Source organism: Ruditapes philippinarum, unplaced genomic scaffold (assembly GCF_026571515.1).
Source record: "Ruditapes philippinarum isolate M1 unplaced genomic scaffold, ASM2657151v2 ctg6119_1_1_1_1, whole genome shotgun sequence".
NCBI classification, from domain to species: Eukaryota; Metazoa; Mollusca; class Bivalvia; order Venerida; family Veneridae; genus Ruditapes; species Ruditapes philippinarum.
This window is the reverse complement of record NW_026856892.1, coordinates 1-17,320: the sequence shown is the minus strand read 5'-3', so window position 1 is coordinate 17,320 and position 17,320 is coordinate 1. Positions and strand designations below refer to the sequence as shown.

At 33.6% G+C, this 17,320-nt stretch overlaps 1 protein-coding gene across 2 annotated transcripts; it reads right to left on the bottom strand.

Moving 5' to 3' along the window:
- Positions 1 to 2,247: 2,247 nt before the first annotated feature.
- On the bottom strand, positions 2,248 to 6,828 carry LOC132748035 (uncharacterized). Of its 2 annotated transcripts, none has more exons than XM_060737581.1 (2): positions 6,685 to 6,828; positions 2,248 to 4,721 (listed from the first exon to the last, which is right to left on the bottom strand). In XM_060737581.1, the coding sequence occupies exon 2, from the start codon at positions 4,688 to 4,690 to the stop codon at positions 3,737 to 3,739; it is 954 nt and encodes a 317-aa protein (XP_060593564.1). In that variant the 5' UTR covers positions 4,691 to 4,721; positions 6,685 to 6,828; the 3' UTR covers positions 2,248 to 3,736. The 2 variants fall into 2 exon arrangements, with proteins under 2 accessions (XP_060593564.1, XP_060593563.1); XM_060737580.1 differs by having other exon boundaries at positions 2,248 to 4,402.
- Positions 6,829 to 17,320: the final 10,492 nt, after the last annotated feature.

Genomic DNA, 17,320 nt, shown 5'->3' with positions numbered 1-17,320 from the left:
TATAGCACATCAGTAGAAGTTAGAATACCGCTGTAGTCGGTGTTTGGTGCTAGTGAAATTGATCGGCAGTGCACTTTCCAGTAACTCATATAAACAGACTAAATTAAACTGAGTCTTCAGTATTATTTACATTTTCCTTTTCACGTCTTCCGTATTCTAGCAAGAAGTGTTTGAACTAGATGAATTTTTAACTATCACTATCATAATCATTCACTATCTGTATTATCTTGTGTCGATCTGACACTTGAAATATTACCAAACAAACAAGAAAGGAGAAGGAATATATCCTTAAAATTTATATGTCACAGGGTGAGAAAAAATGTGCAGCCTGACGGGACTCGAACCCGGGACTCTCGGAATACCGTATGGCGGCTCTACCGACTGAGCTATCCGGCCGCTTACACATCTTCTCCTCTAAATAGTGAACAGTTCTGAATCGTGACATACTCTCCTGCTATATTGAAATTCGTCCTCGAATTTCACAGAGTTACAAATCAATGTAAAATAAAATCTGAGCTTTATCAGTCACGGCCCACGTTGGGCGCCAAATGTCACAGGGTTAGAAAAATGTGCAGCCTGACCGGGGCTCGAACCTGGGACCCTCGGAATACCGTACCGCGGCTCTACCGACTGAGCTATCCGGCCGCTTACACATCTTCTCCCCTAAATAGTGAACAGTTCTGAACCGTGACTTATATACTCACAACACCCATGTAAAGTTCTTTGTGCCAGCTTGCATTTCATCTCAATCTTAGAACATTTTATATAGCACATCAGTAATAGTTAGAATACTGCTGTAGTTGGTGTTTGGTGCTAGTGATATTGATCGGCAGTGCACTTTCCAGTAACTCAGTTAAACAGACTAAATCTAACTGAGTCTTCAGTATTATTAACATTTTCCTTTTCATTCTAGCTAGAAGTGTTTGAACTAGATAAATATTAAACTATCATTATCATTATCATTGGTTATATAAATCGTTTGAGTAAATGAACCTGAGTAAAACTGCATGTTAAAAAAATATTAAAGATTAACCATTTATTTGGTGAAAAATTATATAAGTATTTTGATCACCATTCTTTTATAAGTTTTTTTTAATTGGTATAATTCTTACTTCAGCCCTAGGGCTTCAGTTGACTTTTTGATAATTTTGTGTTCCGATACAACGCTTACTAGTAGGCTTAAAACTAATTCTAGTATGCTTGTGGATTCCTTTGTTTTTTTTATACACATACAAGTTTGAACTCAAGACAGAGACTGAAGAATATGTACTTAGAGTAAGCCCTCCACATTTGTTATCCAAATGGCCACCAAGATGATGATAAAAACTTATTTCATGCTTTCCAGTGTTTTACTGGAATATATCAGATGATTATATTCTGATAAACCACTAGTGAAATCTATAAAATATAATTTTCACTGTAGCCGGACTATATCTGAATGCGGATGAAAAGAATATCATAACTAAATGGAATAACAGACAGAAGTAAATGCAGTCATACGTAAATTTTGCTTCTTTAGGAAAATAAAGTCGATGTCATCATACATCATGTTAAAAATGTAACAAAATTAGAGAAATAGCAGAACAATATTTCAAAATTGATGATGTGACGTCATGTTGTGGTGACGTTACCAAGGGGAATGTGCGACGTTACGCGGCAAAATCAGTATACAAAATTTAAAGTAACTTAAAAAGCATGAAATAAAAAGAAAATTTATTTGTTTTACATTAAGATTGAAATATATTTCATTCGTGAAAACCAGGTATTCTATTTTCATTCGTGGCTACGCCACTCGTGAAAATTACATCTGGTGTTCACTCAGTGAATAGATTTCAATCTTACATGCAAAACAAACAAATATCCTCTATATCAAAGCTTTACATGAAACGAAAATCAAGAATTCAACAAAAACGTTTTGATTGTTATTTTATTAAGCTGAAAAATATGCAAGTAAGTTACAAAATTCAAGGTATTTCGAGGATAAGATGCTTATTTTTCCTCGATCAAATAAGTTATAAATAAACGGGTATATAAGATAAGTTATAAATCATGCCTTCAATGTCAGCATAATTGCAGAGGCAGGCACAATTGAAAACATTTATTAACACATGGTCCTTCTATGTCTGAAAAAGCAGGGTTGAACTTACACTTTTTCACGATGCTTTTCTTTTAGTCCAATACTCAATAATTGTCTGCTCCATGAATTTCTTTTCTATTTTGTCCTTTGGTGAATATGAATTACTTATAAGATTAGATTATATGAGCTTTGGCAATGCGCCAACAGCAATGATGAATATCACGTGAAGTACTTCTGCTATTTGGTCATCGGGTACTAAACTATAATTGTGTGTTATAATTAGGAAAAGGAGTACCCAGAATATTAAAACGGAAACTCTTAATAGCAAAGACAGAACATATTTATGCACCGGGCGATATTTACGAATAAGCAATTGAAAAAGCTCATTTGGTATACCATAGCTATGTTCCGCTATTTTCATTTCAATAACATTTTCTCTTGTGTTAGACAAGGCGATATTTTGAGAAGTTTCCAAAAACCGTCCATTGATTTCTATTCCCATTAGTTCGTTAAGCATAACGTTTGAAACAGTCAAATGACCATTGAAGCATGTCACGTGATTTTGTGTTTTATTGATCCGTTTTGATATTGTGACTGCAGAAAGAAGAATTGATGTATAATTATAACTAAACAGTTTTAGTTGGCGTATTATGTAATATACAATAACGACAAAAAGGAAAATATTTCCAAAAGAAACCGAAGGGAAAATAACGACAGCAATAAAACAGTATGTTATTACTTTAGAGATAAATCTTAGGCTTGCAACTATCAACAAGTAATTACAATAAGCAAATGCCAAAATAGATATGAATAAAATAAAGTTACAGAGGCACCTTATGAAACGAAAACTAAATATGTACGAAAACATTGTATATTTTTTCCTCAAATCTGGTATCATATTCATAGCCGCTCTTATCAAAACAATTAAGAAAAAGAAAAACGGTACTCCAAAATATAAAAGACATATCAAAATTTCTAAGAGACAAATCACAATATATAAAGGTATACAAACAACACTGAGAAAGAACAGAAGCATTGGCATTCGGTCACAGATGAAACAAGCCCTTGTTATTTGTATTCGCCAGACTAAACGCCAGAATTTCATTGAAAATAACATATAGAAATTACATCTCATCAGAGTACCACTTTTTGTGTATCCAGGTTTCAAATCAGCGGGGTCAACATTGATCTGTGACAGGTTAATGATATCATTTGCTCCGAATAAAAGGGGCGACTGTATATTTCTGCAGCTGGGACACTGCCTTCCTTCGTCATTATTGACACTTGGGTTTTCACAAAAAATATACGAAACTGGCAAACCATTGTTTACAACATTTTTAAGACATCTAGGTAAAACTAAAAAGAAAAAACCAAGAACAAAATAAAGAGAAGTGATGCCAACTGGTCCCCCTAATGCCGGGACGAAAACTTTATGTCTATTGCTTGCATCACCAAGAAGTGCCAGAAAACCTACAGGTGTTCCTACGTCTACAAAATCTTTGGTAGTTATTTTATCACCTTTCGTCCAAACACCAATACCGCCGATATTCATATACAGCTGAATATAAATTATCAAAGGTGCCAATATGAGACAAAAGAATCTTCTGATTCTTGAAATTAACACTGGCCATTGTTTGTCGATACCAATCCCATGAAAGCTTATAACATCAAAAATGTAAGAGGATGCTCTCCGTTTGCATATATCCATTCTTCTTGGTCATGTCCTACGTCGGTCATTGGTATTTCTTTTGTACTATCCTTTTCTCCTAGCCAAGCTAATAATTTGAAAAGAGGTATTGGACAAAATGCGATTATTAAAATGCAAAGAATTATGTTGAAAGTTTTTAAATGCGTCCATTGTATATGCCTTATGTCTTTAGAACAATTGTCGTCAAACCTTTCGTCCCTGAAATTGTACTGCAGGAAACAACATTTGTAGTTGATATATATGATAGGGAATAGGAGGTAAATCGACGCCGAGTAAGCTAAAGTATTGCGAATGTTTTCGTCGACTGAAAGATAACAAAAATAGTTTTCCTGATATTCTCTTGGAAGTTTAGACGCGCTGTCGATATTGACGAGTGGACTTAAAGCTTCCGTGATAAGTTTGGATGTTTCTTCCGTTCCCAATGTCAAGTTGCATTCCCCATACACCTTCATGAAAATGTATGGTACAAGTGCTGTTTTAAAATCCAACAGTCCAAACGAATAAAGATCATAACTTAATTCCCATGATGGAAATTGATATGGCTTGGACATTAATCCAAAAGTCCAGTACCATCTGCCAGGTTGAAACACGTCCTTGGTTTTGTTTACTTCAACATTCTGTAATACAATATGAAACTGAACAAAGTGGGGTCTATGTTTTTTCAGTACCTGTTGAAATATATAGGCACTTCTGTTTTTTACAACAATTTCACATTCATTTGCTACGCGAAGGGAACGAATTATAATTGCTTTTGACTCTTCAGTTTCACTTATATGACTCACATTACTGTAAACAACGCCATCTAACGCTGGTTTTGTAGAATTTAATATATTTTTTTCCCCTTGACAATGAACAAAGAGGGATACTATCAGTAATATAATGATGATTGATGATACATTCTCCATGAGGATATTTAGTGGGAAGCTGGAACTTGGTCTGAAAAGAAAGAGGCATCAACCGTGAATTTCAATTTAAAATAATTATGTCATAGCTAAAAATGTGTACACCTCTTTTACATTTAATCACTTTGAATTTAAAACAAATCGACACTTCAAAGATCATAAGGCGACTCGTGATTTTACTTCAAAAGGGAGGCAATTTGTTACCCCTAATGGGTTATTGTTGCCACAATCCAGGTCTAGAAAGAATAAATTCTGTCATTGCCTATAAAATATATCATTTTTCAAGGATTAAGATCTCTAAACGCTGAGCAATATATTCAACGAGTTTATAATAGAAGTTTAGGTTATATAGTGCGTAATTAGTAAAATTAAATGTGTTTTACATTTAAAATTTCTAAAAGAGAGAAATAGAAAAAACGAGGATATAATTCCAGTATTTATTTTTATGCAATCCCATTTTTTTCCAATAATCTTTGTCTATTAAACTTTTTAAGTTTTATAAAGCTACACACAGTTTTTATTAAAAATAGAAATGACATCGGGCTTTTTGGAAAATTTATAACAATATGCAATATCCATTAATCTCGAGGATAGTCTACCGGCACTTATAATTTAGTCACCTAATCAAAATTGTAAAATAATATTTTAAAGTCCAGGAGCTAAACGTGTCATATATTTCGACGTTTGAACACAAATATTCTAACATTTATTATACTTACTTTGTGACTAGATTTTCCCGTTTGCCTTAAGAAATGCCTAATGCAAAAGTAACAAAAACAACTACACCTAAAAGCAATATGGAAGTCTTTAATGTCGTAAAAGTTATGGGGTTAAGAAATAAATCAGGATTAAATCGAAACCAAGACAATATTTTAAACATTGTTCTTTTGTTTGTTAAAGACATTATTTGATTACCTTCCTTACCTTCACTTAGTTTCTATTGTTCTTTTTTCAAATAGAACTTTGATCTAGATCTATTAAAACGAGTGTGTTGGGGACAATGACAAATATTCTCATGTAATTCCACTCATGGACAGGCTCAGTCAACAGAGTGAAACTGTTTTATTGGTAACTTTATTTTCAATATTTTTTCTGGGTACCCCATTTTCCAAATTTTTAGTCAATTTTAATAATCTATCTATTTTTAATAATTTCTAACCTATGTGCTGTTTTGTTTCAATTTTTTACATACCCGAAGATCTACGGTATGGCATTAAGGGTTTCTGCAAAATAACTTTTGAAGGATTTCAGTGGTTCTTTTTATATTTGGCAAGGAAGTAGGTTATAATTATCTAAACACAAGTTTATATTGCAATCAATTAATTATTGGAAAAGTTATGCCCCCATTTCAGCAAATTTACTGAGAAATTATTGGTTTCCACATAATGACTTACGCAGGCCAAGTTTAATTAGCTTATATCTTGAAAAAAATAAATAAAAAAAAGAAATCAAATTATAGTGTTCAATAATCTTCTATTACAAAAATGTTAACTCGTGAACTAGAAAAGAACCTAGCCGTTTTTACATTTGATGGAAAAGTCATAATCTGAGCCATTTACACCAATAATTTGCTATTTTTCTTTGAGACATATTTCTGTCCATGATACCGTCTTGTAAAATAAATTTGCCATCGGGCGTAAATAACCTGCATCGGCGGAGCTGTTGTTTGTAAAATTTCGTCTGATACTTTTGACGTGATTGATTTGGAATAAATAATTAAATTGTTAACTTAAAAGCAGTTTCTCTCTTTTTATTTGTTAGTTTTTAGGATTAATATGATAAAATACAATAAACCTGCTTATGCTTAACTTTTTATCGACTATTTTTCATTATCACGAGTCAAATAATAATCTTATTAATTGTGTCTCAAGGTACCTTACGAGCTTTTGTATCAACGCTTTATTCAATACATGCTGCCATTCGTCAGATTGTACCTAAAGTAAATCAGTTAATAGTAAATTTAATTTCGAAACAAAGATGTCAATTTTAAAACTTACTCGACAATTTCTTTTGATAAACCTATGACACAAAGCGTCTCTAAATTATTGACCTTTTTTTAAACATATACACTATTTTGTCACAGTAAACAATTATCAATAAGATTCAAGATTTTTATATTCACACAGAACAAAGCTTGAATATCCGAGTGATAATTTTCAATAAAACCCGGTGGCATAATTTTGTAGAAGAAAAAATATTTTCCGCTTTGTAAAAAAGAAAAAACAGCACCCCATGTTTCGAATTCTTTTTTTTAATTACTTAAAATCAAGTAAAAAAACAGAAACAGATAAACAGGAACATTAACTCCAAAATAGTTGACATAAAAACATCATTACAATTGATTCGCAATGTGAAATATCATTGTTTTACTTATTATGGTTTGAATTTTGTTTAAGCGAATCATTTTATAATAGAGATTTAGTTAACTCAGATAAAGTTGCCTATCTCTATAATCTATGTCTCTGGTCATTGTTATGAGAAAACAAGTTTGTTTTACTCAATGCGGTTTGTATTTTGTTAATAATCACAGGCTATTCGATTCAGTCTGTTTTCTTGACCGTATGGAATGAGATTGTGAGTTCTGCTCTAAATTAATTAAATCACACCCAGTCACATTCCAATTTACTATGCTCTATTGCATAAAAACAAATATGTGATAAAGGGTTTAAAGTACACTATTAAAGCTACTGTAGACTTTAGAGACACACATCTCGATTCATAAGTTCTAACGTTTCAAATATGTGTTTATTAAACAATAAATATATTAATCATGTGTTCATCAAAGTTTTTAACCCTTTCAATCTCAACATAACACTTTTTATGAGATAAATTACTCTTGTATTTGGATATCAAGTGTTTGTAATTTTTCACACTTTCAAACATGTCGAATATATGACCGAAAACTCGTGAAATTGTCGTGTCATATTCTATCTTGGGTATAGGGCGGATGCCTTTTGAACCGACCGCTCCATATTTCAACTCCTCAACTTAATCTTGTAGATCTTGTAACATTGTTTCCAATTTTCCTATAAAATCAAAACGTTCCTGACACGGATCACAAATAGTTTTCATAGGCGCAAGGTGTGGATTAAGGGTTCTTTCTGCCCACATTTTCACCACATACTGGTCAAGCTCAGAAAACGTTACGTCATGACCGATGTCTTTACTTGCTTCGGAAGCATTTGGTCTCACTTCACGGATAACGTTAGTTCCTAGCTTCTTCCACATTTCGTTTGGGTGGAAAAATGTATTTTCGTATGCTGAAAACAATCTGTTATACGTTTCCCGCACGAAGGCGAAATAGTAAAAATCTGGTATGGAATGGGGTTCCTTTACCTCTTCATAGTATTATTTTGTATAAACAGTGTTCGGACTTGTGAAGACCTTTTTTAGAAATACTTCCATGAAAGTTGTTCCACATTTTTGAACGTAGCAGTAATACACTGAACGATTCTGCATTAATCTGCCATATTCAAACACTATCTTTTTCAAAACTGTTCCCTTTGCACAAGTTCCGAACGTTTATTCTTCCTCGTCGCATCGATTACTGCTTCTCCTGTAAAATTTGTATTAATAATAAAATATATCATAAAATATTTAATAAAATATATCATTTAATACCATATAAAATTTCTGATGTTGAAAAACAATACACTCAGATGCCTTGGTTGCTTAGTGTATGTCTATCTTATTATGTTAAACGTTACGAAAAAGACCCATAAGCCTGCAAAATGCATTTTTTCATTTCTCTAATACTTTTATTTTGGCATCATGTTACGGTTTCTGGAAAAGAATTCATAGGTCATAAAATTGAACCATCTTTTGCTTCTTCTGTTCCTTGGCAATAGTAAAGTTATTAGTATAGTATGGTACTTTCTACGGCAGTTTAACCCATTACCAGATATTCACGCCTTTTAACCCATTTTTCACCCCCCTTTTTGTTGTCTCAAATGGTGAAAAAATGCCTTATTAAGGTCCCCAACACTTGTGTCCCCCTTCTGTTTGGGAGTTTGAAGGGGGCGGCAGACCCCTGATCGCCAAGAAAGTTTTGGACTTATGAGATGCTAAAAGTGACCCAGGTCGATCATAAGGTAACGTGTAACCAACTCTGAAAAGCCTTTGACTCTATTTCAAACCATTGAGAAGTTGCAGCACTTTGAAATTAATTTTGATGGAAAAAAATATCAACGCAAAATAGTAATTTTTGGCAATTTTGAGATGTCCCCTCGTTGCCATGGCAACAGGAAATTAAGGACTGAGCATGTTGTTACAAAAGCAATGGTCCAGTCAACATTTATACCAAGTTTGAAGTATTAAAGCAGTTTTTATAGTTTAATAGCAATTTGAACTTTTAACTGGAGACTTTTCAATGAAAACAGCTATTTTTCACAAAATGCTCATGCAGTAATGGGTTAAATACCACTTTCTTTGCAGTTTTCTACCTTAATTAGTAATAAGTACATATTATTTCTTTTCTGCGCAACTTTCTACCGCTGATGTGCATATAATATACTCAAAATCCATTATTGAAACATTTTTTAAACACATGTTATGATGTTAAACCCTTCTGAAGAAGAATATTTTTTTTGAGGTATACGATGCCTGAAAATATCCGAACTCAGTATTTTCGACGCGGTATTCCAAATATTTTGTAATGTGTGGTCATGCGCATATTATGCCTTTAAATACTCGAACTCAGTATTATAGACGCGTCTCAATTATTATTTTGTAATGTGTGATCATGCGAACGATAAAAAGTACGTCTCAATACTAAATGTTTATACATATGTGAATAGAAGATACATTGTATATATTCAATATTTTATTGTCTCTTAGTTCAATATGAAATCAGATCCATATAAAACGTATTATTTTATGTAAGCAGTTATAATTGACACATTTCATGCTGCCAAGAAATATTAACATCATGCGCTATTTAATTTTCATATGACCTTATGTGTCAATTCAGATAATCAAGTAAAGATTGTTTGGACAAGACAACAATATTTAGCTCCCTTTAAACATCATTTCTTTCTCTTTACTTTTTATTCCGTAAACAGTCCAATGATATGTTTTAATTATATCGTTTTTAACTGCAGTGATTATTATTATTATCATTACAGTGGAACCTGTCTAATCCGAACTCGTCCGGACCAGAAGAAAAGTTCGGATTAGAAAGGTTTCCGGATTAGAAAGGTTTCCGAATTAGAAGGTTTTTTTTACATGTTTTTTTTCCTGTTATTTGCAAAATAGTTTAAGGAAAGAAAACGGGAATGCATTTGAAATTGCAATTTAGATATTTTATTTTTGCAGTCTCTTGTCGTTCATTTTAATATATGTTAATACAAAAATAAAGAAATAAAAATAAATAAATAAGCAAAAATATTATGTCCCCAAGGATATGTTAACCTAAGATGTTAAACAGGAGGCCGAGATATGATTAGATATTCGTACCAGCATTTGTCAATTGTTGTTTACTCTTATCCGATTCAGCGAGTATCCGAACTCACTGACAGTTTCCATTAATTTTCATTACTTAATCACGTATCATTGAATCCAATACAAGGGATTAAAAGATATTTCTATTGCATTATATCAAAATATTTATAGAGCTGACGAAAAACAATCAATTAAGCAATAATAGAAGATATCAAGGCAAGCTAAGTGTAATTTTCACACCTTCGCAGATCATACGTTTCACCCATTAATCAAGCGAAATAACACGGGCCGAAATAACACTTATCAGTTTGGTGTATGTTTACACCTGCAAGATGTGCGATTATTTGTTATTTTGAATGAAGGGGTGACATTTGGCAAAATCTGTTCGGATCCGAGAGGTAAATTTTAGAGTAAAATAAGAACAAACATTGAAAAAATCGTCCGGAATTCGGAGTAGACAGGTTCCGGATCCGAAAGGTTTTTTACTATTGAAAATAGAATGAAAAAAATCGGGACCGGACACTTCGTTCGGATAAGAAAGGATTCCGGATTAGAAGGGTTCGGATTAGCAAGGCTCCACTGTATTATTTTATGTACATGTACAATGAAGTAATTAATTGAAACGTTTTTTTTCGGCGGTCAAATATTTATAACTGTTTATCGTCCTTGCTTCACTTGAATTTATTATATCTAATGTCAACTTTTTATAATTTAAGTGGCAAACTGTAGTAAAAATGGTATTTGTTTATTGTTTAACTACTCTATCCTTCAATTCAATATTGCAATAATTTCTTGTAAAGAAAGTGCTATTTTATGATAAAGAAAGTGGTTAATCAGACATGATCACTGTTAAAAAATCAAATGATACTTTTCTATGATTCGTTAATTTTGCCTGATTCTTTTGTAGATTTCTTTTCCGACTTCTCGTCTATTATCTTTAATACTTTTGCAGTATTGAACTGAGACATTTGAAAATTCAATACGATTATATAATTTTTATCTTAAGTAAACCAGAATGACATAATGGTATGTATAAGTTAAAATTACCAGCGTAACACTTGTTTTGCTTCTTAGCCTCAAAAACAAGGTTTAGACTTTCTGTTTCAAACTGACTGTTGTAGGTTTGAATCGTGATGAAATGTCATATTTTCATTTTTCATTTGCGAAAACCTTGACCACTTTGTTTTCGTACGACTTCACACATTTCAAAGAAAAAAAAATTAACAAAGTAACGAACTTAAAAAAGAAAAACATAAGAAACTTAACATATTATGCATAAAGAAATATTTTGTTAAAGAAATCTTGATCTCGAACTTGCAACCATGCGAATACTCTCCTCTTGTAATAACCACTAGTCCAGCGGGCAGTAATTTAATAACTACATGATTCATTCAGCGTATCAAATACGGGAAACTAACGGAAATCGTCCGAAACCTATTCAGTCTGAGGTAAATATTGCCAAATAATACAAAGTAAAATATTGTCAAATCATAACTATCAGCATTTTCTACCCTTGATGTTATTTTTTATGTGATAAACGTTTCCTTAAAAACATGTTCCCCAATTGTTGATTCATTATTTGTTGCAGGTTAAGATGCATTACACGTTGGACAGTACAATATAAGATAAATGGGGAAAATGTATTTTTAAAAAAAACGGGTAGAACAGAACAATAAAAATGTTTACGCACTTGATGCTGAATAATAGGCCGTCTAGGAAGTGTATCCCATACACTTTATCCAGAATCGGACGCCCTCGGCATCCTGTGAACATCTGACATAGTGTACATGTTGATTTAAAACACCTGAAATAGAATCAATGTTGCAATAGCATAAAAGTCGATTTAAAACACCTGAAATATTACAAATGTCGATTGAAGCACCCGAACTAGCATAAATGTCGATTTAAAACACCTAAAATACGGCCGCTTTGAAACACACGAAATAGTGTAACGATTTAAAACACATGGAATGGTATGCATGTCAATTAGCGCGCATGTGTCACTGACTACAACTTTTGAAAATCTCTCTCTGTAAAAAGATTTAATTTCTACTAACTTCCGAAGGCTGAGTAGGTGAGACCTATTCAAAATATAAATACAGTAATTGCCATTCATAAATTTCATCCTGTGCTAAAATTGTAAAATAACATTTTAAATTATACAACAGCTGATTTAAGGTCAAGGTCGTCCTTTATACGCTGACTTCCTGTTTATAAATTTCAACTTCCTGTGAAAATTTTTTGAATAGGCGTACAGGTAAATCTTTGCTTCAAGTCATAAAATCTGAAAGAGACAGATATGTTTTTGTATCCAATATTACTTGTCCTCTGTTCCTTAAGCTACATGAGTGTTCCAGACTGTGATGATGTCTGTGAATCACACAGAGAGGCGAAATCACTGTCAGAAAAGCAAGCTCCTGCTCACATGCTGTACTATTAAACTCAAGCAGCTACTTAGACCCAAAAACTTACATAAATGTAGCTACAAGTCTTTATTATTCCTCAGTATCCTTTTATTATTACAATCTACTGATGTCGAATCAAACCCTGGCCCTAGACCTACCCAAATACCAGAAGTAGTAGGTAATACCTCTACTGTATTTTCATGTAGAAATTGTGAGCAGCCAGTAACATGGTCATGTAAGGGCGTGGAGTGTAACTTCTGCTTCATATGGTACCATGCAGACAGCCAGAACATATCTGACAGTATGTATGATAGACTTGGTAATGATTCTCGAGTTGGGGTCTGGAAGTGCATTGCATGTGATAACATGAATATAACAACATCAAGTCTCTGCAGCCTCGACTCATTCCATATACCAAACAAATTTGATAATCTTACAAACACTTCTAGTTCTATCGATTCAAACTTTGAAAATTGCGAGCATCCAGTCTCTTCACTTACGCCGAAAAGTAAAAGTAATAACAAGAAAGCAAAACATAGCACAAAAAACAATATTATACGTTCCTTAAAATCCTGATTGTAAACTGCAGATCTAATGTGTACAAAAAATTAGAGTATGAAAATATGGTAACATCAACAAACCCAGATATTATAATTGGAACCGAGTCTTGGTTAAAACCTAAACATTTTGATAATGAAATTTTCCACCAAGACCTAGGTTACACCCCTTACAGAAGAGATAGGAAGAAGCAGGCTGGGGGAGGAGAATTTATTGCTGTTAAAAACTGCATTATAGCACAAGAAGCTACCAACCTGAAACTGATTGTGAAAATCTATGGATCAAAATAGAAGGTTCCAAACCACTGCTTGTAGGTTCTTACTACAAACCTAAAGAAAATGACCCCTATAGCCTGGATGAGTTCAATAAATCTCTATCCATGGCTACAAAGTCAAATGCAACAGTATGGGTAAGCGGAGACTTCAACATGCCAAAACTTGATTGGTCAAATATTACTCCACAACTCCAGACTGCAAACTTCAGTCACACTATAGAGATTTTATTAACATTATTTTTGATAATAACCTTACTCAAGTAGTCAAAGACCAACCCGAGAAAACCATATCTTAGATCTGTTCCTGACAAATAACCCCTCCATTGTTAACAGAGCCAACGTAATCCCAGGTATTAGTGATCACGATGCTCTCCTGGTCGACACAAATACCTCCGCCCGTATAAAGCTCCAAAAACAACGTAAATTTCACTTATATAATAAGGCAGACTGGGACCTTTATGATTCTCTTACCAGGTCAAAAGGTTATTCCAACAAATCAGTGGAAGAGTTATGGCAAACAATCTCCAGCTCAATTGAGGAAGGGGTCAATACTTTCATCCCATCAAAATGGTCATCCTCCAAAAATAAACTCCCCTGGATCAAGGTCAACCTAAAACGTCTATATAGGAAAAGTGACAAAGCCTACAAGCAGTACAAGGGCCATGACTCAAATAAATCTAGAGAAAATATCTCAGCATTAAACATCTCTGCAGAACAGAAACTAAGTTAGCCTATCAAAATTACTTAGAAGATATATTAAACATTAACAACAACATCTCTCAAGAACATGAACAAACACAAACCAGACCAAACACCAAAAAGCTGTATTCACTTTTAACACTCAAAACAAGATTCCTTTGGTATTGACACACTGAAAAAACACAATAAACTGTATACATCAGATCAAGACAAGGCAATAATACTAAATGAACAATTTCAATCAGTTTTCACTTCTAAATCCCCTGTTTCTCTTCAATTCCTTGCTGATATGAAGGAACAGGATCAGGCAGATACAGGTAGAGAGGTTCCCCACACATCATTTAGTCCCCATAACCCCATGCGTGATATTGATAGCTCTGTAAAAGGTGTTGAGAAGCTTTTAAAAATCCACAACCCCCATAAGGTTGCAGGACCTGATCAAATTAGACCCATTGTGCTTAAAAATACCAGTAAAGAATAGTGTCGAAACTTTTCCAGAAATCACTGCAGTCCAGCACTCTACCAGACATCTTGAAAATGGCAAATGTCGCCCCTGTCTTAAAAAAAGTAAGTAAGTCAGACCCAGCCAACTATCGCCCTATCTCTCTTACCTGTTTCTTGTGTAAAACCCACACAGCACTTTACTCGATCGAACTTCTGTATAAGCTGCATTTCTACGGTATAAGAGGTCAAACTCTTAAATGGATCAAAGGTTTTCTTGATAACAGGTCACAGTCCGTGGTGATAAATTGCTCCACATCCAGCTTCATACCAGTCTTCTCCGGTGCTCCCCAGGGCTCAGTTCTCGGACCTCTTATTTCCTTTATACATCAATAAACTTCCTGAATATGTCCAATCCTCTAAAGTCCGCCTATTTGCTGATGACAACGGCCATCTATCTATCTCTGACTGTCGCTTCTCATTCTAGCTTACTGCAACATGACTTATACCAACTTGAACAATGGGAGACAAAATGGAACATGCAATTTAATCCGTAAAATTGCCAGGTTATCCAAATCACAAAACGAAAAACAGCTATTCCGACGCAAAACCTTCTACATAATACCATATGAGCAACAGTTCCATCTGCAAAATACCTTGGCATTGCAATATCAAACGATCTAACATGGAACAAACACATAGACAACATCACAACAAAGGCGAATCAAACACTTGGTTTTCTACGCCGAAACATTAAGGTTCACTCAGAAAGGTTAAAGTCAACTGCATACAAGACACTTGTATGGCCCTAGTTTGAGTACAGCTCCACGGTCTGGTCCCCCTACACAGGAACTCTCATTGACCAGATAGAGTCCGTCCAGAGAAGGGCTGCTAGGTGGGTCAAACATGATTTTGGCCGTCTGTCAAATAACACTTGCATGTTGACTTCCCTTCAATGGAGGCGCCTTGACCTTCGGCGTATTTACCAACGCCTGGTCATGTTTAACAACATCTTGCATGACCAGGTGGCTATCCCTTTCCCCCTCTTACAAGATCATCTAGAACATCCCATCTCCATGCATTCCAACAAGTCCAAACTAAAACTGATTACTATAAATATTCATTTTTCCCAAGAACAATAGTCCACTGGAATGATTTACCACCTAATATCATAAACTTGTCTGGCCCCGAGTTCAGTCTGGCTGTAAGCTGGATTGAACATACGTCTACGAAATACCTTTTCTGTTATTAACCTGTATTTAACAATATACTCATTTCCATTACTTTTATATTCTTTTATTTCAGCTCTTTTACTAACATTCTTGTCAGTTGACGCGCGTCAAGTCTAGGTCCCCAGCAGGGGTTGAGTATATGGAAGATAGATAAAAGCTACTTAAACAGATAAAAATCTATCAAACACCTGAAAAGCATAAATGTCAATTTATAACACCTGAAATAGCCAAAATGTCAATTTAAAACACGTGTGTGTGTCCTGTTATAGTTACCAAAGATAAATCATTGGCCAATTATCTAAACCATCTTTTGCGTTCTTGTATTTTGGCATTAATAAGTAAAAATATAGTGATTCAGTATTTTGTAAGGAGGTCAAATATTTCATTGTTTATATTTTGTTACTATTCCAACAAATTAGGTTAAGGTCAGAGTCGAAAATTTTTAAGATATCTTTAATTTGGAACACCTTGCCGATTATTAATAATTAACTCAGAAATCATTCTCGGTAACCCAGACTATTTACCGTATAACGAAATAACATTTCTAACAATATTGGCAATATTTTTGATACGTTATTAATAATTTGTTGCGAATTTTGTCATTCCTGATGTAAAATTAAGTTGTCAGGTATGATAAATACAATGGCGAGATTTCAGAGAAAACGTAGAAAAGAAATATGTGTAGAAAAATCTATTTTATTTTATGCTTTTCAGTGGATTACTGATTTATCCATGAAAATTATATTTGATAATTTCACAGTGAAAATTATCAAAATATAATTTCACTTTTTTCAATGACGAAACTACTTTTTTAAGATTTTCCCCATGTGGTACCTCAATTTTATTTTACTGACAATTCTGACAATGTCAGGCTGTTAAAAGAAATAGCAAAGCTGAAATAGATAAATAACTTAAATGTCAAATGCCAAATTTCGTCTCTAAATTTTTTTGTTTCGTTTTTACAGTCTGAAAAATATATTCCTTCCGCATGCAAAACTGCTCTTGATGACATTTGGGCATATTAAAGTATCCTACGAGCAATAACTGCCGTATGCTTTATGAAAAATTGAAAAGCATTGACAGCCATCACTCGTAGAATAAGTAAAACAACCCAGCGGCAGCTTTCCTTAGCAAGCTTCCAAGTTTTCCATTTTCCTAGCTCCTTTTCTGAATGTTTTCACATCTGTCAACACTTATTTTTTGTCTGTTACAATCCTCAAATAAGTTTTCTTTCTTTTAAAAAGGTGTATGACTAACAAATCCAAATTATATCCCTCTGAATCTTACACAATTATTTTCCTCCCATGAAATACACAATTTTAAAAAATGGCTGCCGCTTACATTTTACAAAGCCAGGTCTAATATAAATTCGCAGTAAGTAACAGAAATATGGATGGATGGTTGGACTTTTTCTCCTACAAGAATTGTTTGTTTTTATTATTAAAACAAGCGATCATTCCTATTTTTTTTAATAAAATGAATAAATATACACCGTCATTAAACCTTGATTGGCGGACTTATTTTTCAGCTCAAGACTTCTTGTTTCTAATGTGAAATTCCGTCTAAATGGGGCTCTCAATGGGGA

Excerpts from the sequence above, each read along its gene's own strand:
- LOC132748035 (XM_060737580.1), bottom strand. The coding sequence starts at position 3,785 with ATGGATATATGCAAACGGAGAGCATCCTCTTACATTTTTGATGTTATA.